This window comes from Bombina bombina, chromosome 5, assembly GCF_027579735.1.
Source record: "Bombina bombina isolate aBomBom1 chromosome 5, aBomBom1.pri, whole genome shotgun sequence".
In the NCBI taxonomy this organism is placed as follows: Eukaryota; Metazoa; Chordata; class Amphibia; order Anura; family Bombinatoridae; genus Bombina; species Bombina bombina.
Window position 1 is genome coordinate 1,077,126,812 of NC_069503.1, and position 18,155 is coordinate 1,077,144,966.

The 18,155-nt window shown below is 37.0% G+C and overlaps 1 protein-coding gene across 4 annotated transcripts in view; it reads right to left on the reverse strand.

The window, feature by feature from the left end:
- Positions 1–18,155, reverse strand: part of ASAP1 (ArfGAP with SH3 domain, ankyrin repeat and PH domain 1) — a 722,698-nt gene that overhangs the window by 40,791 nt on the left and 663,752 nt on the right. For all 4 annotated transcript variants that reach the window (XM_053715362.1, XM_053715363.1, XM_053715364.1 and 1 more), the window contains 2 exons: positions 15,587–15,694; positions 5,082–5,307 (listed from right to left, as the gene is read on the reverse strand). In XM_053715362.1, the coding sequence (XP_053571337.1) occupies positions 5,082–5,307; positions 15,587–15,694 (334 nt within the window). The remainder of the gene's footprint in view (positions 1–5,081; positions 5,308–15,586; positions 15,695–18,155) is intronic.

The window sequence follows — 18,155 nt, forward strand, 5'->3', positions numbered from 1 at the left end:
AGATTCCATAGTGAAAAACGCAGAACTAATAACCTCAATAAACAAATTAGATTTTAGGGAATGAGTATACAATACCTCCTCCTGGGATCACATAGCTGGAGGTGCCCAAACAAATGGCAATCTAAAAGTAAGAAAAAAGCACAGAAACAAGCACACATGTGTACCCGTGCACACCCATGCACACACCCGCGAACACACATGCAGCCAGGAAAAACAATAGTACGGATGTTTTAAAATTCTTAACAACAACCAGGAGGATTAACCCAAAAGAGTGTCCCTTATATATGGGTGTAACATTCTCCCTACTATGCTTGATAGCAGAAAAAAACAGTTCTGTACTGAAAACATATAAGCAGAGGGCACACTATAGGAGTTAATTGTAGACCCGATTAGAGGAGGCAAAAGAAAAGTCCCTGCGACATCCTTGGGAGGATAGTGACTTAAATTTTCATGGGAAAGAAAAAAAAAGGCACACCCTAAACTCCTTCAACTTCCCTCTTGACAAACACTGCACTCTGAGTGGAAATGGACCTCGACTCCGTCTGAGAACCCCTGTTAACGAAGAAATCATCCGCAACATCACCATTCTTCACCTTTCTCCAGCAGAGGCAAAGATAAAACTGACTACCATAGAGGTGGGAGGGGATATACAGAGCATTTTGTGTTTGGGAATCTTTGCCTCCTCTTAGTGACAGGGATGGTAATTCCCAGGAGTAATCGTGGACTCTTACCACATTTATAAAAGGAAATGTGTCTGCAGTGGTGGCCATAGGATTTCTAGGGGTGGTCAAGACCTTGGCCCAGCATGCAAAATTAGTTTTGAGTTTATTGTCCCTGTGAAGTATCTCATCTAGCGGTTGTTTCGCTATTAAAAGCTGGCAAGTTTGTCTTGTTTTTCTTCTTCTTTTATTTATGTTTAACAGTTTTTTGCATACATCTGTTTGCTCTGTAACAATGTTGAAGGTATTTTTTATGATAATTTACAGTGGAGTGAATTACTCTAATGCAACGGTAGTTTAATACCTTAATTGTCATTAAAATGCTGTAAAACAGTCTAGCTGTAGTGATTGAACTCTTTGGCTTCATTGTAATTAATGTAGCAGTGATTTACCCCCTTTACTGCCCTGGGTGTTCATACCCACACATGGCACACTACCTCCCTGAGAAATAGGCATGAATAGGAGATCAAGACAAGAGCAGGAAGATGAAGGGAAGCACTGCATGGATACATTTGGCTGTGCTGACCCAGATTGTTTAGCAGAAGTGACAGGCTCTGGACATGCAGATTTTGCTGGACTGCTGATCTAGTCAGAGCATTTAGTAGACACCAGTACCCATTTTACTGAAATTAGAGTCAGTTGTCCACATAATGTCCTCCAAATGCTCCTTCCTTCTGGCGTTTGTGGTCAAACTCTCTAATGATTCTCTCAGAATTCTCTTGCACCAGCTGCCTCTTTAATAAATGAATAAAGGCTCAGAACTGGGACTCATTTGTTTCCCAATCTGCACATTTACCCTTGGCACCTGCATTGTCAGACAAACACATTTACATGTTTATGTTTGCATTGGGCCTTTCCACCTCTGTAAATGTTTGTGTCACAGTCCAAAACCCAGATATCCTCTCAGTATCTTAAAGGGACATTAAACCCAAATATTTTATTTACTTCTATTATCAATTTTGCTTCATTCTCTTGGAATCCTTTCTTGAAGAAGTAGCAATTCACTACTGGGAACTAGCTGAACACATTGGTAAGCCAATCACAAGAGGCATATTTGTGCAGCGACCAATCAGCTAGCTAGCTCCCAGCTCCTGAGCCTATCTAGATATGCTTTTTTAACAAATTATACCAAGAGAACAAAGAAAATTAGATAAAAGATGTACACTGAAAAGTTGTTTACATTTGTGTACTTTGTCTGAATCGTGAAAGAAAAATTGTGGGTTTCATGTCCCTTTAAACAAATTGCCCCTACAAATGATTTCTATTTAAACAATCAACAACTTGAGTGCCTTGAGTTATATTTGATCCTGTGCTCTACATTATCCCATTCAGCCCCTTTTTCTAAAGAGTGACCATTTGTTACTTTCACACAATACATAAATTAGCTATGTCCAATTTCAATTAGCTTTTTTTTTCTTTCTTTGTAGACACAACTATGAGTTTTTCTCAGCTCCAGCTTATCTAGAACAACAAACACATTATTCCCCCAGCTAGTATAACTGTCTGTCCTTTACTATGTCGTCACACATGTATATATTATATATTCAAAAACAAATTTGGAATAACTTGATGTTAGCCTAGAATGGCCTTGCTGCTGTGCCCTGTGATACCGTTACAGTAAATATTTGTCTAAATGCCTCCTTATGCCTGTCACTAGCATCTAAATAAAATTAGAGGGACAGTCAAGTGCAACAAAAACTTTCCAATTTACTTTAATCACCAATATTGCTTTGTTCCTTTGGTATTCTTTGTTGAAAGTTAAACCTAGGAGGTTGATATGCTAATTTCTTAGACCTTGAAGGCCACCTCTAATCTAAATGCATTTTGACAGTTTTTCACCAGGGCGTTAGTTCATGTGTTTCATATAGATAACATTGAGCTCATGCACGTCAATTTACAGAGGAGTGAGCACTGATTGGCTAAAATGCAAGTCTGTCAAAAGAACTGAAATACGGGGGCAGTCTGCAGAGGCTTAGATAGAAGGTAATTACAGAGGTAAAAAGTATATTAATATAACTGTGTTGATTATGCAAAACTGGGGAATGGGTAATAAAGGGATTAGCTATTAACCTATTAAGTGTAGAATAGGTGTAAACCAATATACACAGAACATGTATCAATAAAAGAAATATATGCAAATACACCGAACACGGCAATATTAAGTAAAGGAAATGAATCTGTTGATTCCATATGGGGTAATTGTTTCACATGCTATTGATCTCCTTAAAGGGACATGAAACCCAAACATTTTCTTTTATGATTCAGAAAGAGTGTACAATTTTAAAAAGGTTTCCATTTATTTCTATTATCAAATTTGCTTCGTTCTCTTGTTATTCTCTGTTGAAGAGATATCTAAATAGGTAGCGTGCACAAGCCTGAAGCACTAAATGACAGGAAATAGTGCTGCCATCTAGTGCTCTTGCTAAAAACTGCTGCCATTATAATGCTGCAGACACGTGCACGCTCCTGAACTTACCTTCCTGCTTTTCAACAAAGGATAATTAAAAATGAAGAAAAGTTGATATACGTAAATTGGAAAGTTGTTTAAAATGGTATGTTCTATCTGAATCATGGGTTTTATGTCCCTTTAATGTTGTACTTTTCTTAGGTTTAAAACTGACTCCATCAACCGAGAGAAAGAAATGAAAAATAGTATAATATGATTTTAACCAATACTAATAGGATATAACTTATACCCAGCACTTGGTATATCCAGCATGTGACAGAGGTATTTCTGCAGAATATGCACCAAATGTTTCACTTTGATGTGTGTGTAAAAACTATATCAATAAAAAACAATTAAAGTATGGATTTCAGAGCTTAACAATAACTTTTATAGAGGGGGCAGTGTTTTTTTAACTTCTGAGTCTCCAGTGAACACAAAGAGTCTCAATTATGTCTCTTCTGAGTGTGCAAACACTTGTAATGTCCAACCCCCTATTTGTGATGTAATTAATTCAGTTATCCCTCCCTCTAGGATCTATCCCACCAATCAGCAAGCGCTACTGAGGTGCAGAACCAAAAACGGGGCAGCTACTAAGCTTACATTCCTACACTTCAAATAAAGATACCATGAGAACGAAGAAAAATTGATAATAGAAGTAAATGATAAAGTTGCTTAAAATTGCATGCTCTACCTGAATCACGAAAGAAATTTTTTGGGTATAGTGTCCCTTTAAGTGAAAGCTGGAAACCGAGGGTAATGCTGTAATTCCGCTGGGCTTTGCAATAAACTAACATCAAAATAATTATTCAAATAACAAAACCTTTTAGAAAGTCTTCACTTCATGCCAGTTTTATTCATAATATTTGCGAATTTTATATGTTCATTTTGATCTTTTTTTTTTTTTATTTAAATGCCACACAGATAACATTTTTTGTGCACTTTTTTAACGAAACATTAACAAATAAAGATCTCTTATTTTTGTGCGATTCTACGGTGGCAGTTTCCAAAACATAAGAATGGTGCACAAAAGAGAGAAGGTTTTCATCTTGCTGAGCGGATGAGATATACTGAAGTACATTATTTTTATAAGGAAAAAAAACCTTAAAAAGGGAACGCACAATTCTTTTTTCTAATATAACTAAAAATCAGGAATATTTCATACTAGACATACAGATTAAAAATGAAAGATTTAATCCTCCCAGTTCTTTGATGTATTTTTGTAAGTCTCAAAATAGAAAAAGAATAGGGAAAAGACCAACTCCTCTTCGGCAGCTCCTTTCAACCACAGCGGTTAAACCTTACATTGTTATATCGTTACATTATCTTTAAAAGTTGTACATCTTTCTTTGCTGCACCTAATTAACACAGGCACTTTGAAAAGTGCCCAGATAAATGAATTTAAAGCCCCAATATAGAAGAACAACACTATGCCAGGTTTTGTTACGTGTTTATAAGTTAGGTAAATGAGACAAGGCAGAACAAAAATGGCGGTTGGTATTTAATGCCTACAAAGTGTGCAAATCAGGGATTAGAGATGATTTACTTTTGACAAATCGGAGATGAGCAAATTAATTATAAATGGAGTGTACAATTTGGGATGAGCTGATTAAAATAGAGATACATGAAACAATTTTTGAAGTTAAGCCTTTTTTTTTTCTTTTAAAATTGAATTACAATATGAATGCATTACAAAACATTGCTATCGAATATAATAATTTAATGGTTTCTGAATGGCAAGCAAACATTACACATTTATAGGTTTCTAAATAGTATGGAGAAGACCAACCGCTCAACTTCAGAAAACGTTTCATGTCTGTTTAAATTAAATCATTTAAGATAAAGTGACATCAGCCATACCGAAAGCACCAAACCAAGAGACGAAATAAAGACATAATGTGTACATAATAGGAACATACCTTTCCCAGCATTCCTAGGGGGCAGTGGAGGTACATCTGCTACTGGAGAAGTGGGCGAATCTGTGCTAGTGCTCATGAATGGGTTGGGGAAGGCTCCATAGGACAGTCTTTGCTTGTCCCGAGGGGTACTAAAACCAGGCAGGGATAGCTTGTCTTGAGGAGATATGCTGGAGGAGTGGCAAAAACTCTGGGGTCTTGGGGATCTCTCCTTTTTTATCGGACTTGGCTTTTGCAGGAAAATAAAAGTAAAAGAAATGTTAGATAGATAGTTTAAAGTGATCTTTTAAGATGATTTTCAGCCTCCATTTTAGTATTTTTACTAACAATAAAAGAAACAAACATTTCATATTTTGCATGCAAATCTTTACAATCAATTAAAAGTGTATACTTAACAATAAATCCTTTTCTTACAGTACAACCATGTCAGAACTGGCGGGTAGATGGCCTCTGACTACTGGAGTATCTAAAATGGCCTCCACATTCTGCTTGAGTTAGCCAAACAAGAATATGAAGAATGGGTGCAGAAGGGCTCAAAATGAAAATGACTCTTGGTGGCAGACAGGGCAGGCCTTCTCATGGTTCTACTGGGAGTATGACAAAGTAGATTTATTGTTAAGGACAAATCTGGCTTTCTATCATGCTCTACTAGAACCATAAGCATTAATGGTGGAGCAGTACTTAAGCATGAAAAATAAAGGGCGGAAAAACACTGACCTAGTTCTGAGCAACCACAGACTGAAACGTGTCCATGAAAAAAACTCTGCAATTGCTCATCCTCGCTCTGTATCTCCCCTCACAATTCCTCTCTTTGTGTACCTTATATCACTGTTTCTCATCTCCAGTCCTTCGTTATCCCTAACAGGACAGATTGTCATATCATCTTAATTAGAGCACAGGTAAAATAATCAGCTGATCAGTAACCATGGTTACTAACCTGATCTCAACCATCAGCTAATAACGTCCCCTCTGCTCTAGTTAAAGGGACATTGCACATTAGATTTTTCTTTGCATAAATGTTTTGTAGATGATCCATTTATATAGCCTGTACAGTTTTTTTTTTATGTATAGTTTTGCTTATTTTTAAATAACGTTGATCTGATTTTCAGACTCCTAACCAAGCCCCAAAGTTTTAGGAGAATACCAATGTATAAAACTCCAGCTTGCTCCTGTTTGTGTAAAGGGTCTTTTCATATGCAGTGGAAGGAGGGGGGGGGGGGGGGGGGGAGTCTGCTAGTAACCTTTTAAACAGAGCTAAACTGGAAGTAAGTTTTTAAACAGTTTTATACTGGATTTTTATATCAGTATCTGTGCATATTATTCTTTATAGTAGTGTCTATTACATGCAGTTATATGAAAATTTGTGTATACTGTCCCTTTAAGCTATCATGAAAATCTGGCCTGTTAGGGATACTTGAGGACTGGAGTTGAGGAACACTACCTTATGCTTCCCATCCCTACTAGTGTGTGTATGCAAACTTAAAGGCATTTCAAATGTTAAAGGGATATGAAACCCAATTTTTTTAATTTCACGATTCAAATAGAGCATGCAATTTTAAACAACTTTCTAGTTTACTTCTATTATCAAGGCTACTCTTGTTATCTTTTGTTAAAAAGCAGGGACGTAAGCTTAGGAGCCGACCCATTTCTTGAGCACTATATGGCAGCAGCTTTGCAAGAATGTTATCCATTTGCAAGACCACTATATGGCAGCACTGTTTCCTGACATGTAGTGCTGCAGACACCTACCTAGGTATCTCTTCAACAAAAAAATACCATGGAATGAAGCAAATTTGATAATAGAAGTAAACTGGAAACTTTTTTAAAACTGTGTGCTCTGAATCACAAAAACATAATTTATGTAAGAACTTACCTGATAAATTCATTTCTTTCATATTAGCAAGAGTCCATGAGGCCCGCCCTTTTTTGTGGTGGTTATGATTTTTTTGTATAAAGCACAATTATTCCAATTCCTTATTTTATATGCTTTCGCACTTTTTTCTTATCACCCCACTTCTTGGCTATTCGTTAAACTGAATTGTGGGTGTGGTGAGGGGTGTATTTATAGGCATTTTAAGGTTTGGGAAACTTTGCCCCTCCTGGTAGGAATGTATATCCCATACGTCACTAGCTCATGGACTCTTGCTAATATGAAAGAAATGAATTTATCAGGTAAGTTCTTACATAAATTATGTTTTTGTGATTCAGAGCACACAGTTTTAAAAAAGTTTCCAGTTTACTTCTATTATCAAATTTGCTTCATTCCATGGTATTTTTTTGTTGAAGAGATACCTAGGTAGGTGTCTGCAGCACTACATGTCAGGAAACAGTGCTGCCATATAGTGGTCTTGCAAATGGATAACATTCTTGCAAAGCTGCTGCCATATAGTGCTCAAGAAATGGGTCGGCTCCTAAGCTTACGTCCCTGCTTTTTAACAAAAGATAACAAGAGTAGCCTTGATAATAGAAGTAAACTAGAAAGTTGTTTAAAATTGCATGCTCTATTTGAATCGTGAAATTAAAAAAAAGGGCGGGCCTCATGGACTCTTGCTAATATGAAAGAAATGAATTTATCAGGTAAGTTCTTACATAAATTATGTTTTCTTTCATGTAATTAGCAAGAGTCCATGAGCTAGTGACGTATGGGATATACATTCCTACCAGGAGGGGCAAAGTTTCCCAAACCTTAAAATGCCTATAAATACACCCCTCACCACACCCACAATTCAGTTTAACGAATAGCCAAGAAGTGGGGTGATAAGAAAAAAGTGCGAAAGCATATAAAATAAGGAATTGGAATAATTGTGCTTTATACAAAAAAATCATAACCACCACAAAAAAGGGCGGGCCTCATGGACTCTTGCTAATATGAAAGAAATGAATTTATCAGGTAAGTTCTTACATAAATTATGTTTTCTTTCATGTAATTAGCAAGAGTCCATGAGCTAGTGACGTATGGGATAATGACTACCCAAGATGTGGATCTTTCCACACAAGAGTCACTAGAGAGGGAGGGATAAAATAAAGACAGCCAATTCCTGCTGAAAATAATCCACACCCAAAATAAAGTTTAATGAAAAACATAAGCAGAAGATTCAAACTGAAACCGCTGCCTGAAGTACTTTTCTACCAAAAACTGCTTCAGAAGAAGAAAATACAACAAAATGGTAGAATTTGGTAAAAGTATGCAAAGAGGACCAAGTTGCCGCTTTGCAAATCTGATCAACCGAAGCTTCATTCCTAAACGCCCAGGAAGTAGAAACTGACCTAGTAGAATGAGCTGTAATCCTATGAGGCGGAGTCTTACCCGACTCAACAGAGGCAAGATGAATTAAAGATTTCAACCAAGATGCCAAAGAAATGGCAGAAGTTTTCTGGCCTTTCTAAAACCGGAAAAGATAACAAATAAACTAGAAGTCTTTCGGAAAGACTTAGTAGCTTCAACATAATATTTCAAAGCTCTAATAACATCCAAAGAATGCAACGATTTCTCCTTAGAATTCTTAGGATTAGGACATAATGAAGGAACCACAATGTCTCTACTAATGTTGTTGGAATTCACAACTTAGGTAAAAATTCAAAAGAAGTTCGCAACACCGCCTTATCCTGATGAAAAATCAGAAAAGGAGACTCACAAGAAAGAGCAGATAATTCAGAAACTCTTCTGGCAGAAGAGATGGCCAAAAGGAACAAAACTTTCCAAGAAAGTAATTTAAAATCCAATGAATGCAAAGGTTCAAATGGAGGAGCTTGAAGAGCCCCCAGAACCAAATTCAAACTCCAAGGAGGAGAAATTGACTTAATGACAGGCTTTATACGAACCAAAGCTTGTACAAAACAATGAATATCAGGAAGAATAGCAATCTTTCTGTGAAAAAGAACAGAAAGAGCAGAGATTTGACCTTTCAAGGAACTTGCGGACAAACCCTTATCTAAACCATCCTGAAGAAACTGTAATATTCTCGGTATTCTAAAAGAATGCCAAGAAAAATGATGAGAAAGACACCAAGAAATATAAGTCTTCCAGACTCTATAATATATCTCTCTGGATACAGATTTACGAGCCTGTAACATAGTATTAATCACAGAGTCAGAGAAACCTCTTTGACCAAGAATCAAGCGTTCAATCTCCATACCTTAAAATTTAAGGATTTCAGATCCTGATGGAAAAAAGGACCTTGAGACAAAAGGTCTGGTCTTAACGGAAGAGTCCACGGTTGGCAAGAGGCCATCCGGACAAGATCCGCATACCAAAACCTGTGAGGCCATGCCGGAGCTACCAGCAGAACAAACGAGCATTCCTTCAGAATCTTGGAGATTACTTTTGGAAGAAGAACTAGAGGCGGAAAGATATAGGCAGGATGATACTTCCAAGGAAGTGATAATGCATCCACTGCCTCCGCCTGAGGATCCCGGGATCTGGACAGATACCTGGTAAGTTTCTTGTTTAGATGAGAAGCCATCAGATCTATTTCTGGAAGTTCCCACGTTTGAACAATCTGAAGAAATACCTCTGGGTGAAGAGACTATTCGCCCGGATGCAACGTTTGGCGACTGAGATAATCCGCTTTCCAATTGTCCATACCTGGGATATGAACCGCAGAGATTAGACAGGAGCTGGATTCCGCCCAAACCAAAATTCGAGATACTTCTTTCATAGCCAGAGGACCGTGAGTCCCTCCTTGATGATTGATGTATGCCACAGTTGTGACATTGTCTATCTGAAAACAAATGAACAACTCTCTCTTCAGAAGAGGCCAAGACTGAAGAGCTCTGAAAATTGCACGGAGTTCCAAAATATTGATCGGAAATCTCACCTCCTGAGATTCCCAAACCCCTTGTGCCGTCAGATACCCCCACACAGCTCCCCAACCTGTAAGACTTGCATCTGTTGAGATTATAGTCCAGGTCGGAAGAACAAAGAAGCCCCCTGAACTAAACGATGGTGATCTGTCCACCATGTCAGAGAGTGTCGTAAAATCGGTTTAAAGATATTAATTGAGATATCTTTGAGTAATCCCTGCACCATTGGTTCAGCATACAGAGCTTTAGAGGTCGCATGTGAAAACGAGCAAAGGAGATCGCATCTGATGCGGCAGTCCTAAGACCCAACATTTCCATGCATAAGGCTACCAAAGGGAATGATTGTGACTGAAGGTTTTGACAAGCTGATATCAATGTTAAACTTCTCTTGTCTGACAAGGACAGAGTCATAGACACTGAATTTATCTAGAAACCTAAAAAGGTTACCCTTGTCTGAGGAATCAATGAACTGAATGGTAAATTGATCCTCCAACCATGAACTTGAAGAAACAACACAAGTCGATTCGTATGAGATTCTTCGAAAATGAGAAGACTGAGCAAGTACCAAGATATCGTCCAAATAAGGAAATACCAAAACCCTATTCTCTGATTACAGAAAGAAGGGCACCGAGAACCTTTGAAAAAAAATTCTTGGAACTGAGGCTAGGCCAAACGGTAGAGCCACAAAACTGGTAATGCTTGTCTAAAAAGAGAATCTCAGACACTAAAAGTGATCTGGATGAATCGGAATATGCAGATACACATCCTGTAAATCTATTGTAGACATATAATGCCCTTGCTAAACAAAAGGCAGGATAGTCCTACAGTAACCATCTTGAATGTTGGTATCCTAACATAACGATTCAATAATGATAGATCCGGAACTGGTCTGAAGGAATTGACCTTCTTTGGTACAATGAAGAGATAAAATAAAACCCCAGCCCCTGTTCCAAAACTGGAACTGGCATAAATACTCCAGCCAACTCTAGATCTGAAAGACATTTCAGAAATGCTGAGCCTTTGCTGTGTTAACTGGGACACGGGAAAGAAAAGAATCTCTTAGCAGGAGGCCTTAACTTGAAGCCAATTCTGTACCTTTCTGAAACAATGTTTCTGAAACCAGAGATTAAGAACGGAATTGATCCAAATTTCTTTGAAGAAAACGTAATCTGCCCCATACCAGCTGAGCTGGAATAAGGGCCGCACCTTCATAGGTACTTAGGAGCTGGCTATAGGTTTCTATAAGGCTTGGATATATTCCAAACTGGAAATAGTTTCCAAACTGATACCGCTCCTGAGGATGAAGGATCAGGCTTTTGTTCCTTGTTGTGAGGAAAGGAACGAAAATGATTATTTACCCTGGAAAGAAAGGGAAAGCAAAGTTGACTTAGAAGACATGTCAGCATTCCAAGTTTAATCCATAAAGCTTTTCTAGCTAAAATAGCTAGAGACATATACCTGACATCAACTCTAATGATATCAAAAGATGGTATCACCAATAAAATTATTAGCATGTTATAGAATAATAATAATGCTATAAAATTATGATCTGTTACTTGTTGCGCTAAAGCTTCTAACCAAAAAGTTGAAGCTGCAGCAACATCCGCTAAAAATATAGCAGGTCTAAGAAGATTACCTGAACATAAGTAAGCTTTTCTTAGAAAGGATTCAATTTTCCTATCTAAAGGATCCTTAAATGAAGTACTATCTGCCGTAGGAATAGTAGTACATTAGCAGGAGTAGAGACAGCCCCATAACCTTAGGGATTTTTGTCCCAAAAAACTCTAATCTGTCAGATGGCACAGGATATAATTTGCTTAAACGTCTAGAAGGAGTAAATAAATTACCCAAATTATTCCATTCCCTGGAAATTACTTCAGAAATAGCATCAGGGAGATAAAACACTTCTGGAATAACTACAGGAGATTTAAAAAACCTTATTTAAACGTTTACATTTAGTATCAAGAGGACCAGAATCCTCTATTTCTAATGCAAATAACACTTCTTTAAGTAAAGAACGAATAAATTCCATCTTGAACAAATACAAAGATTTATCAGCATCAACCTCTGAGACAGAAACCTCTGAACCAGAAGAACCATTATCAGTATCAGAATGATGATGTTCATTTAAAAATTCATCTGAAAAAAGAGAAGTTTTAAAAGACTTTTATGCATACTAGAAGGAGAAATAACAGACATAGCCTTCTTAATGGATTTAAAAAATAAAATCTCTTATGTTATCAGGAATACTCTGAGAATTAGATGTTGACGGAACAGCAACAGGTAATGTAACAGTACTAAAGGAAATTTTATCTGCATTAATAAGTTTGACATGACATGCAATACAAATAACAGCTGGAGAAACAGATACCAAAAGTTTATAGCAGATACACTTAGCTTGGTAGCTCCAGCACTGTGCAGTGATTTTCCTGAAGTATCTTCTGACTCAGTTGCAACGTGGAACATCTTGCAATATGTAAAAGAAAAAAACAACATATAAAGCAAAATTGATCAAATTCCTTAAATGACAGTTTCAGGAATGGGAAAAAAATGCCAGTGAACAAGCTTCTAGCAACCAGAAGCAATAAATAATGAGACTTAAATAATGTGGAGACAAAAATGACGCCCATATTTTTTAGCGCCAAAAAAGACGCCCACATTATTTGGCGCCTAAATGCTTTTGGCGCCAAAAATGACACCATATCCGGAACGCCGACATTTTTGACGCAAAAAACGTCAAAAAATGACGCAACTTCCGGCGACACGTATGACGCCGGAAACAGAAAAAAAATTTTGCGCCAAAAAAGTCTGCGCCAAGAATGACGCAATAAAATGAAGCATTTTCTGCCCCCGCGAGCCTAACAGCCCACAGGGAAAAAGTCAAATTTTTTAAGGTAAGAAAAAATGATTGAAACAAATGCATTTATCCCAAGTATGAAACTGACTGTCTGAAAAATAAGGAATGTTGAACATTCTGAGTCAAGGCAAATAAATGTTTGAATACATATATTTAGAACTTTATAAATAAAGTGCCCAACCATAGCTTAGAGTGTCACAGAAAATAAGATTTACTTACCCCAGGACACTCATCTACATGTTTGTAGAAAGCCAAACCAGTACTGAAACGAGAATCAGCAGAGGTAATGGTATATATAAGAGTATATGGTCGATCTGAAAAGGGAGGTAAGAGATGAATCTCTACGACCGATAACAGAGAACCTATGAAATAGACCCCGTAGAAGGAGATCACTGCATTCAAATAGGCAATACTCTCCTCACATCCCTCTGACATTCACTGCACGCTGAGAGGAAAACCGGGCTCCAACTTGCTGCGGAGCGCATATCAACGTAGAATCTAGCACAAACTTACTTCACCACCTCCATCGGAGGCAAAGTTTGTAAAACTGAATTGTGGGTGTGGTGAGGGGTGTATTTATAGGCATTTTAAGGTTTGGGAAACTTTGCCCCTCCTGGTAGGAATGTATATCCCATACGTCACTAGCTCATGGACTCTTGCTAATTACATGAAAGAAATATTTTTTGGGGGTTTCATATCCTTTTAATTTTGTATGCAGCGTTTTTGTAATTAACTGATTTCTGATGCATATTTACACCAGATAATTATCCTAGTGTAACTCAACGAACATTACAAAGATCCAAGACACAAAACCTGTTAAAGCTCAAACAAACAAGGGCAGTATTTAATAAAAACCTACTGGGAAGAGTAGATTAGTAAACGCAGACTACGCAGACACAGGATATTGTTGCAGAAAATAATTTTATTCCCTTTAATAAACCACTTGAATGGAACAAATAACCTAATGGTACACCAAGGATGTACCTAGATAATAAATGGAAAATTAGCAAAATGCAGTGTACAAGAGGGATTCACATTGCAGGAACGGAGCAACATAAAATTCAGCGCTAAAAGCTAAAATGCTCTCAATGCTACACCCCCCCCTCACTGAACCCTGTCATTAGGAGATAACGCTACTTGATTGAAGGAACCTGTTGAGAACAGCCAGGAATATTCTTGGGTTTCATGGAAACATTACTGAGAGACTTCACAGATTCCTTCCTTTGTCCCTTTAATGTTTTGTACATTCTACTCCAAAATGTTTATTGTTTAAAAAGATAGATATAAAAGACCTTTACTACCCATTACTATCCATTACCGCTTAAAGGGATAGTAAAGTCCAAATTAAACTTTCATGATTCAGATAGGGCATGTCATTTTAAACAACTTTCTAATTTACTTTTATCATCAAATTTGCTTTGTTGAAAGCAAAACCTAGGTAGGCTCATATGCTAATTTCTAAGCCCTTGAAGGACGCCTCTAATCTGAAGGCAATAGACAGTTTTTTAAAGCCAGAGGGCGTTAGTTCATGTGTTTCATATAGATAATATTGTGCTCACACACGTGAAGTTATTTAAGAGTCAGCACTAATTGCCTGAAATGCAAGTCTGTCAAAAGATCTGAGATAAGGAAGCAGTCAGCAGAAGCTTAGATACAAGGCAATTACAGAGGTAAAAAGTATATTTCTATAACAGTGTTGGTTATGCAAAACTGGGGAGTGGTAAATAAAAGGATTATCTATCTTTTTAAACAATAACATTTTTGGTGTTTACTATCCCTTTAATCAATATACTTTATAACATCTAAAACTAAATCTCTGCCTATATTAAGCCCCTGCAGCAGCTTTTATCTCAGTCCATTTTATAAACTTTTCACAGAAAGACAGAGCTCGTTAATGTAATAACACTGGGCTAACTTCTGCAAAGTTACAAATGAGACCGCACTGATTGGCTAAAATGCAAGCCGTTAACACCCTTGAGATAAGGGGACATTCAACAGAGGCATAGACACAAAGTAATCACAGAGGTAAAAAGTATATTAATATAACGGTGTTGTTATGCAAAACTGGGGAATGGGTAATAAAGGGATTGTCTATCTTTTTAAACAGTTTTGACTGGCCCTTTAAATTCAGGCCTAAGCAGAGCCCTCCTTATCATATCCACCAGTAAAAATTATATAATATCATGATAACATAAGTGGAACAAGTGACATTAGGTTCAGAATGATTTTGAAGGGAAAACAGATAAAACACGGCTGCAGTTTCCAATAAAACCCCACGTAGTCCAGCCAATTCTAACTATTATTATGTGGGAAATACAAACTACCCTTTGTGAAGCAAATTCCTTTTCATTTGAAACTTGTTGTCTGTCATAGAAATAACACCAACTGGTCAATCCTAGTGACTATAACAAATTCAAAATAATTGTGTTTCAAAATAATGGCATTTGGCATTCACAATAAAAAAAAAAGAAAAAATTAAAAATAGTTGCTGAATACAGCACAAGAACATTTAACCAATTCTTAATAACTGATCAAATTAATATCCATTTTCCTATTTATATTACTTCTTTAACAATTATATGGACAACCACATTTATAATAAAACTTTATTTAAAAGAAGGTAAACACAGTAAAATGCTTTAACACTTTTTTACACTTCATTTAAGTTGTACTAGTTTTAACACATCCCAAGAAGTCACTGAAATGTAACTTAAAACTTTTTATACAAGATAGTACAGCTAGTAATCTTACAAAATGATTGAGTACAACTGATAAAGTGATATTACTGAATAAGATAAATACCATTTCATGCACTCTCATATATGTTATAACTAAAATGCCAAATAACCTTATCGTCTAAATCATCATCACTCTCGTCAATTTCTTCTTGCCGTAAGTTCCAGTCATACTCCACGTGGATGTGAGGATTGAGTTTTCCAGCTACAGCCTGGGAAAACTAAAATAAATAAATAAATAAATAAAAGGTTTAAGTTCTTTTTTATATAATCAATATTAGTCATTAAATGCACATCTGCTAACAGTCAGCCTGCTAACTAGCCAGAAAACTCAATTTTTTTTCATGATTTAGAAAGAGCAAGCAATTTTCAACAACTTTCCAATTTAATTCTATTATCTAATTTTCTTCATTCTTGTGATATCCTTTGCTGAACAACATATCTAAATAGACTCAGTAGCTGCTGATTGGTGGCTGCACATAGATGCCTTGTGTGATTGGCACACCCATGTGTATTGCTATTGCTTCAACAAAGAATAGCTAAAGAATTAAGCAAAATGGAAAATGGAAATAAATTGGAATGTTGTTTAAAATTGTTTTCTCTATCTGAACCATGAAAGAAAAAAATTGGGTTTCATGATGCATCCATTTGTTATTTTTTTTTATATAATGGCTTATTTTTGGTACAGTTATGAAGACAACATTTCAATCACCCATGTTTCTTGTAAGGGATCTCAATAAAAAATATAAAGTAGGATGTGATTTGCTAAAATATACAAACAAAATGTTTAATTTCAGCTATCTCTGTATTACCTTACAGTTTTTAGAGATTTAATTTTGGATGCAAATAATGTTCTTAGTGAGAGTATAAGAAAAACTTGCTTAAAGGCACATTAAAGTCAAAATTAAACTTTCATGATTCAGATAGAATATTACATTTTAAACCAATTGTCAATGTACTCCTATAATCAAACTTGATTAATTCTCTCAGAGTCCTTTGTAGAAGAGTAGGTAGGTTTAGGAGAGGCAATAAGAAGAGGCATATATGTGCAGCCACCAATCACCAGCTGACCCCTAGTAATGCACTGCAGCATTTGAGCATACATAGGTATGCGATGCAATAAAGGATATCAAGAGAATGAAGCAAATTTGGTAATAGAAGTAAATGTGAAAGTTGTGTAAAATTGCATATTCTACCTGAATCATGAAAGTGATATTACTGTCCCTTTAAAGTGTTTATGTAAAATATAGTGTATGATTGTATATATTAAAATATATATTGGTTAGCGCAAACTAATGCTAAAGAGTGTGGATCCACAGAGGAACGGCTGCAAAGGATTTCACATATTCTCAAAGGATTTCTGATGGTTCCATTTGGTTGGCATTATTTTGTGGATGTATTGCCAATAATGTATCCTTGAGAGTTACATTCTGTATCGCTTTTGTTTTAACTTCTTAATGACCAAGAACATACAAGGTGCATCCTACAAAAAACGGTCGTTAACGACCAAGGACGTACCTTGTACGTCCTCAGGGGTTTTAAGCGCTGGAACCGATCGTGAACACTTCCAGATGCTTTCGGGGTATTGCAGCGATGCCTCGATATTGAGGCATCGTACAATACCCTCTGGTAAGCAACCGATGCAGAGAGGGCCACTCTGTGTCTCTCTCTGCACCGGCCAGCGATGGTGCCGATCGTTGGTGGCGTGGGAGGGATAGGAGGGAGGCAGGTGGGCGGCCCATCGCTGGAGGGAGCTTGAGGAGGGCGGGAGGATGTGTGTAAGGGGCAGGAGCAGGTGGGAGAGGGCGGGACCGCTACAGAAAACAATTTGTGAGGTGGGATAAGTGTTGGGAGAGGGATCTGGGAGGGGGGCAGCTACACTATGGAAAAAATGGGTTTATTAAAAAAAATGTAAACATTGAGCCCAATTTTACTGCAAACTGGGTACTGGCAGACAGCTGCCAGTACCTAAGATGGCAGCAAATAGGTAGAGGGGGGAGGTTTAGATAGTTGTTTTGGGGGAAACAGGAAAGTTGGGTGGTAAGGGGGAACCTACCCTGCAGAAAATATATCAAAATAAATAAATAAATAAACTTTTATTTTTATACTGGCAGACCTTCTGCCAGTACTTAAAGGGACAGTCAAGTCCAAAAAAAACTTTCATGATTTAAATAGGGCATGCATTTTAAACAACTTTCCAATTTACTTTTATCATCAATTTTGCTTTGTTCTCTTGGTATCCTTAGTTTAAAGCTAAACCTAGGAGGTTCATATGCTAATTTCTTAGACCTTGAACGCCACCTCTAATCTGAATGGTTTTTCACCACTAAAGGGCATTAGTTCATGTGTTTCATATAGATAACATTGAGCTCACACACGTGAATGTACCGAGGAGTGAGCACTGATTGGCTAAAATGCAAGTCTGTCAAAAGAACTGATATAAGGGGGCAGTCTGAAGAGGCTTAGATACAAGATAATTACAGTGGTAAAACATGTATTATTATAACTGTGTTGGTTATGCAAAACTAGGGAATGGGTAATAAAGGGATTATCTATATTTTTAAACAACAATATTTCTGGTTTTGACTGTCCCTTTAAGAAGGGAGTGGGGTGACCCTTGGGGGGTGGGGGAGGGAAGAAAGCTGTTTGAGAGGGGTCAGGAAAGGATCATGAGGTGGGATG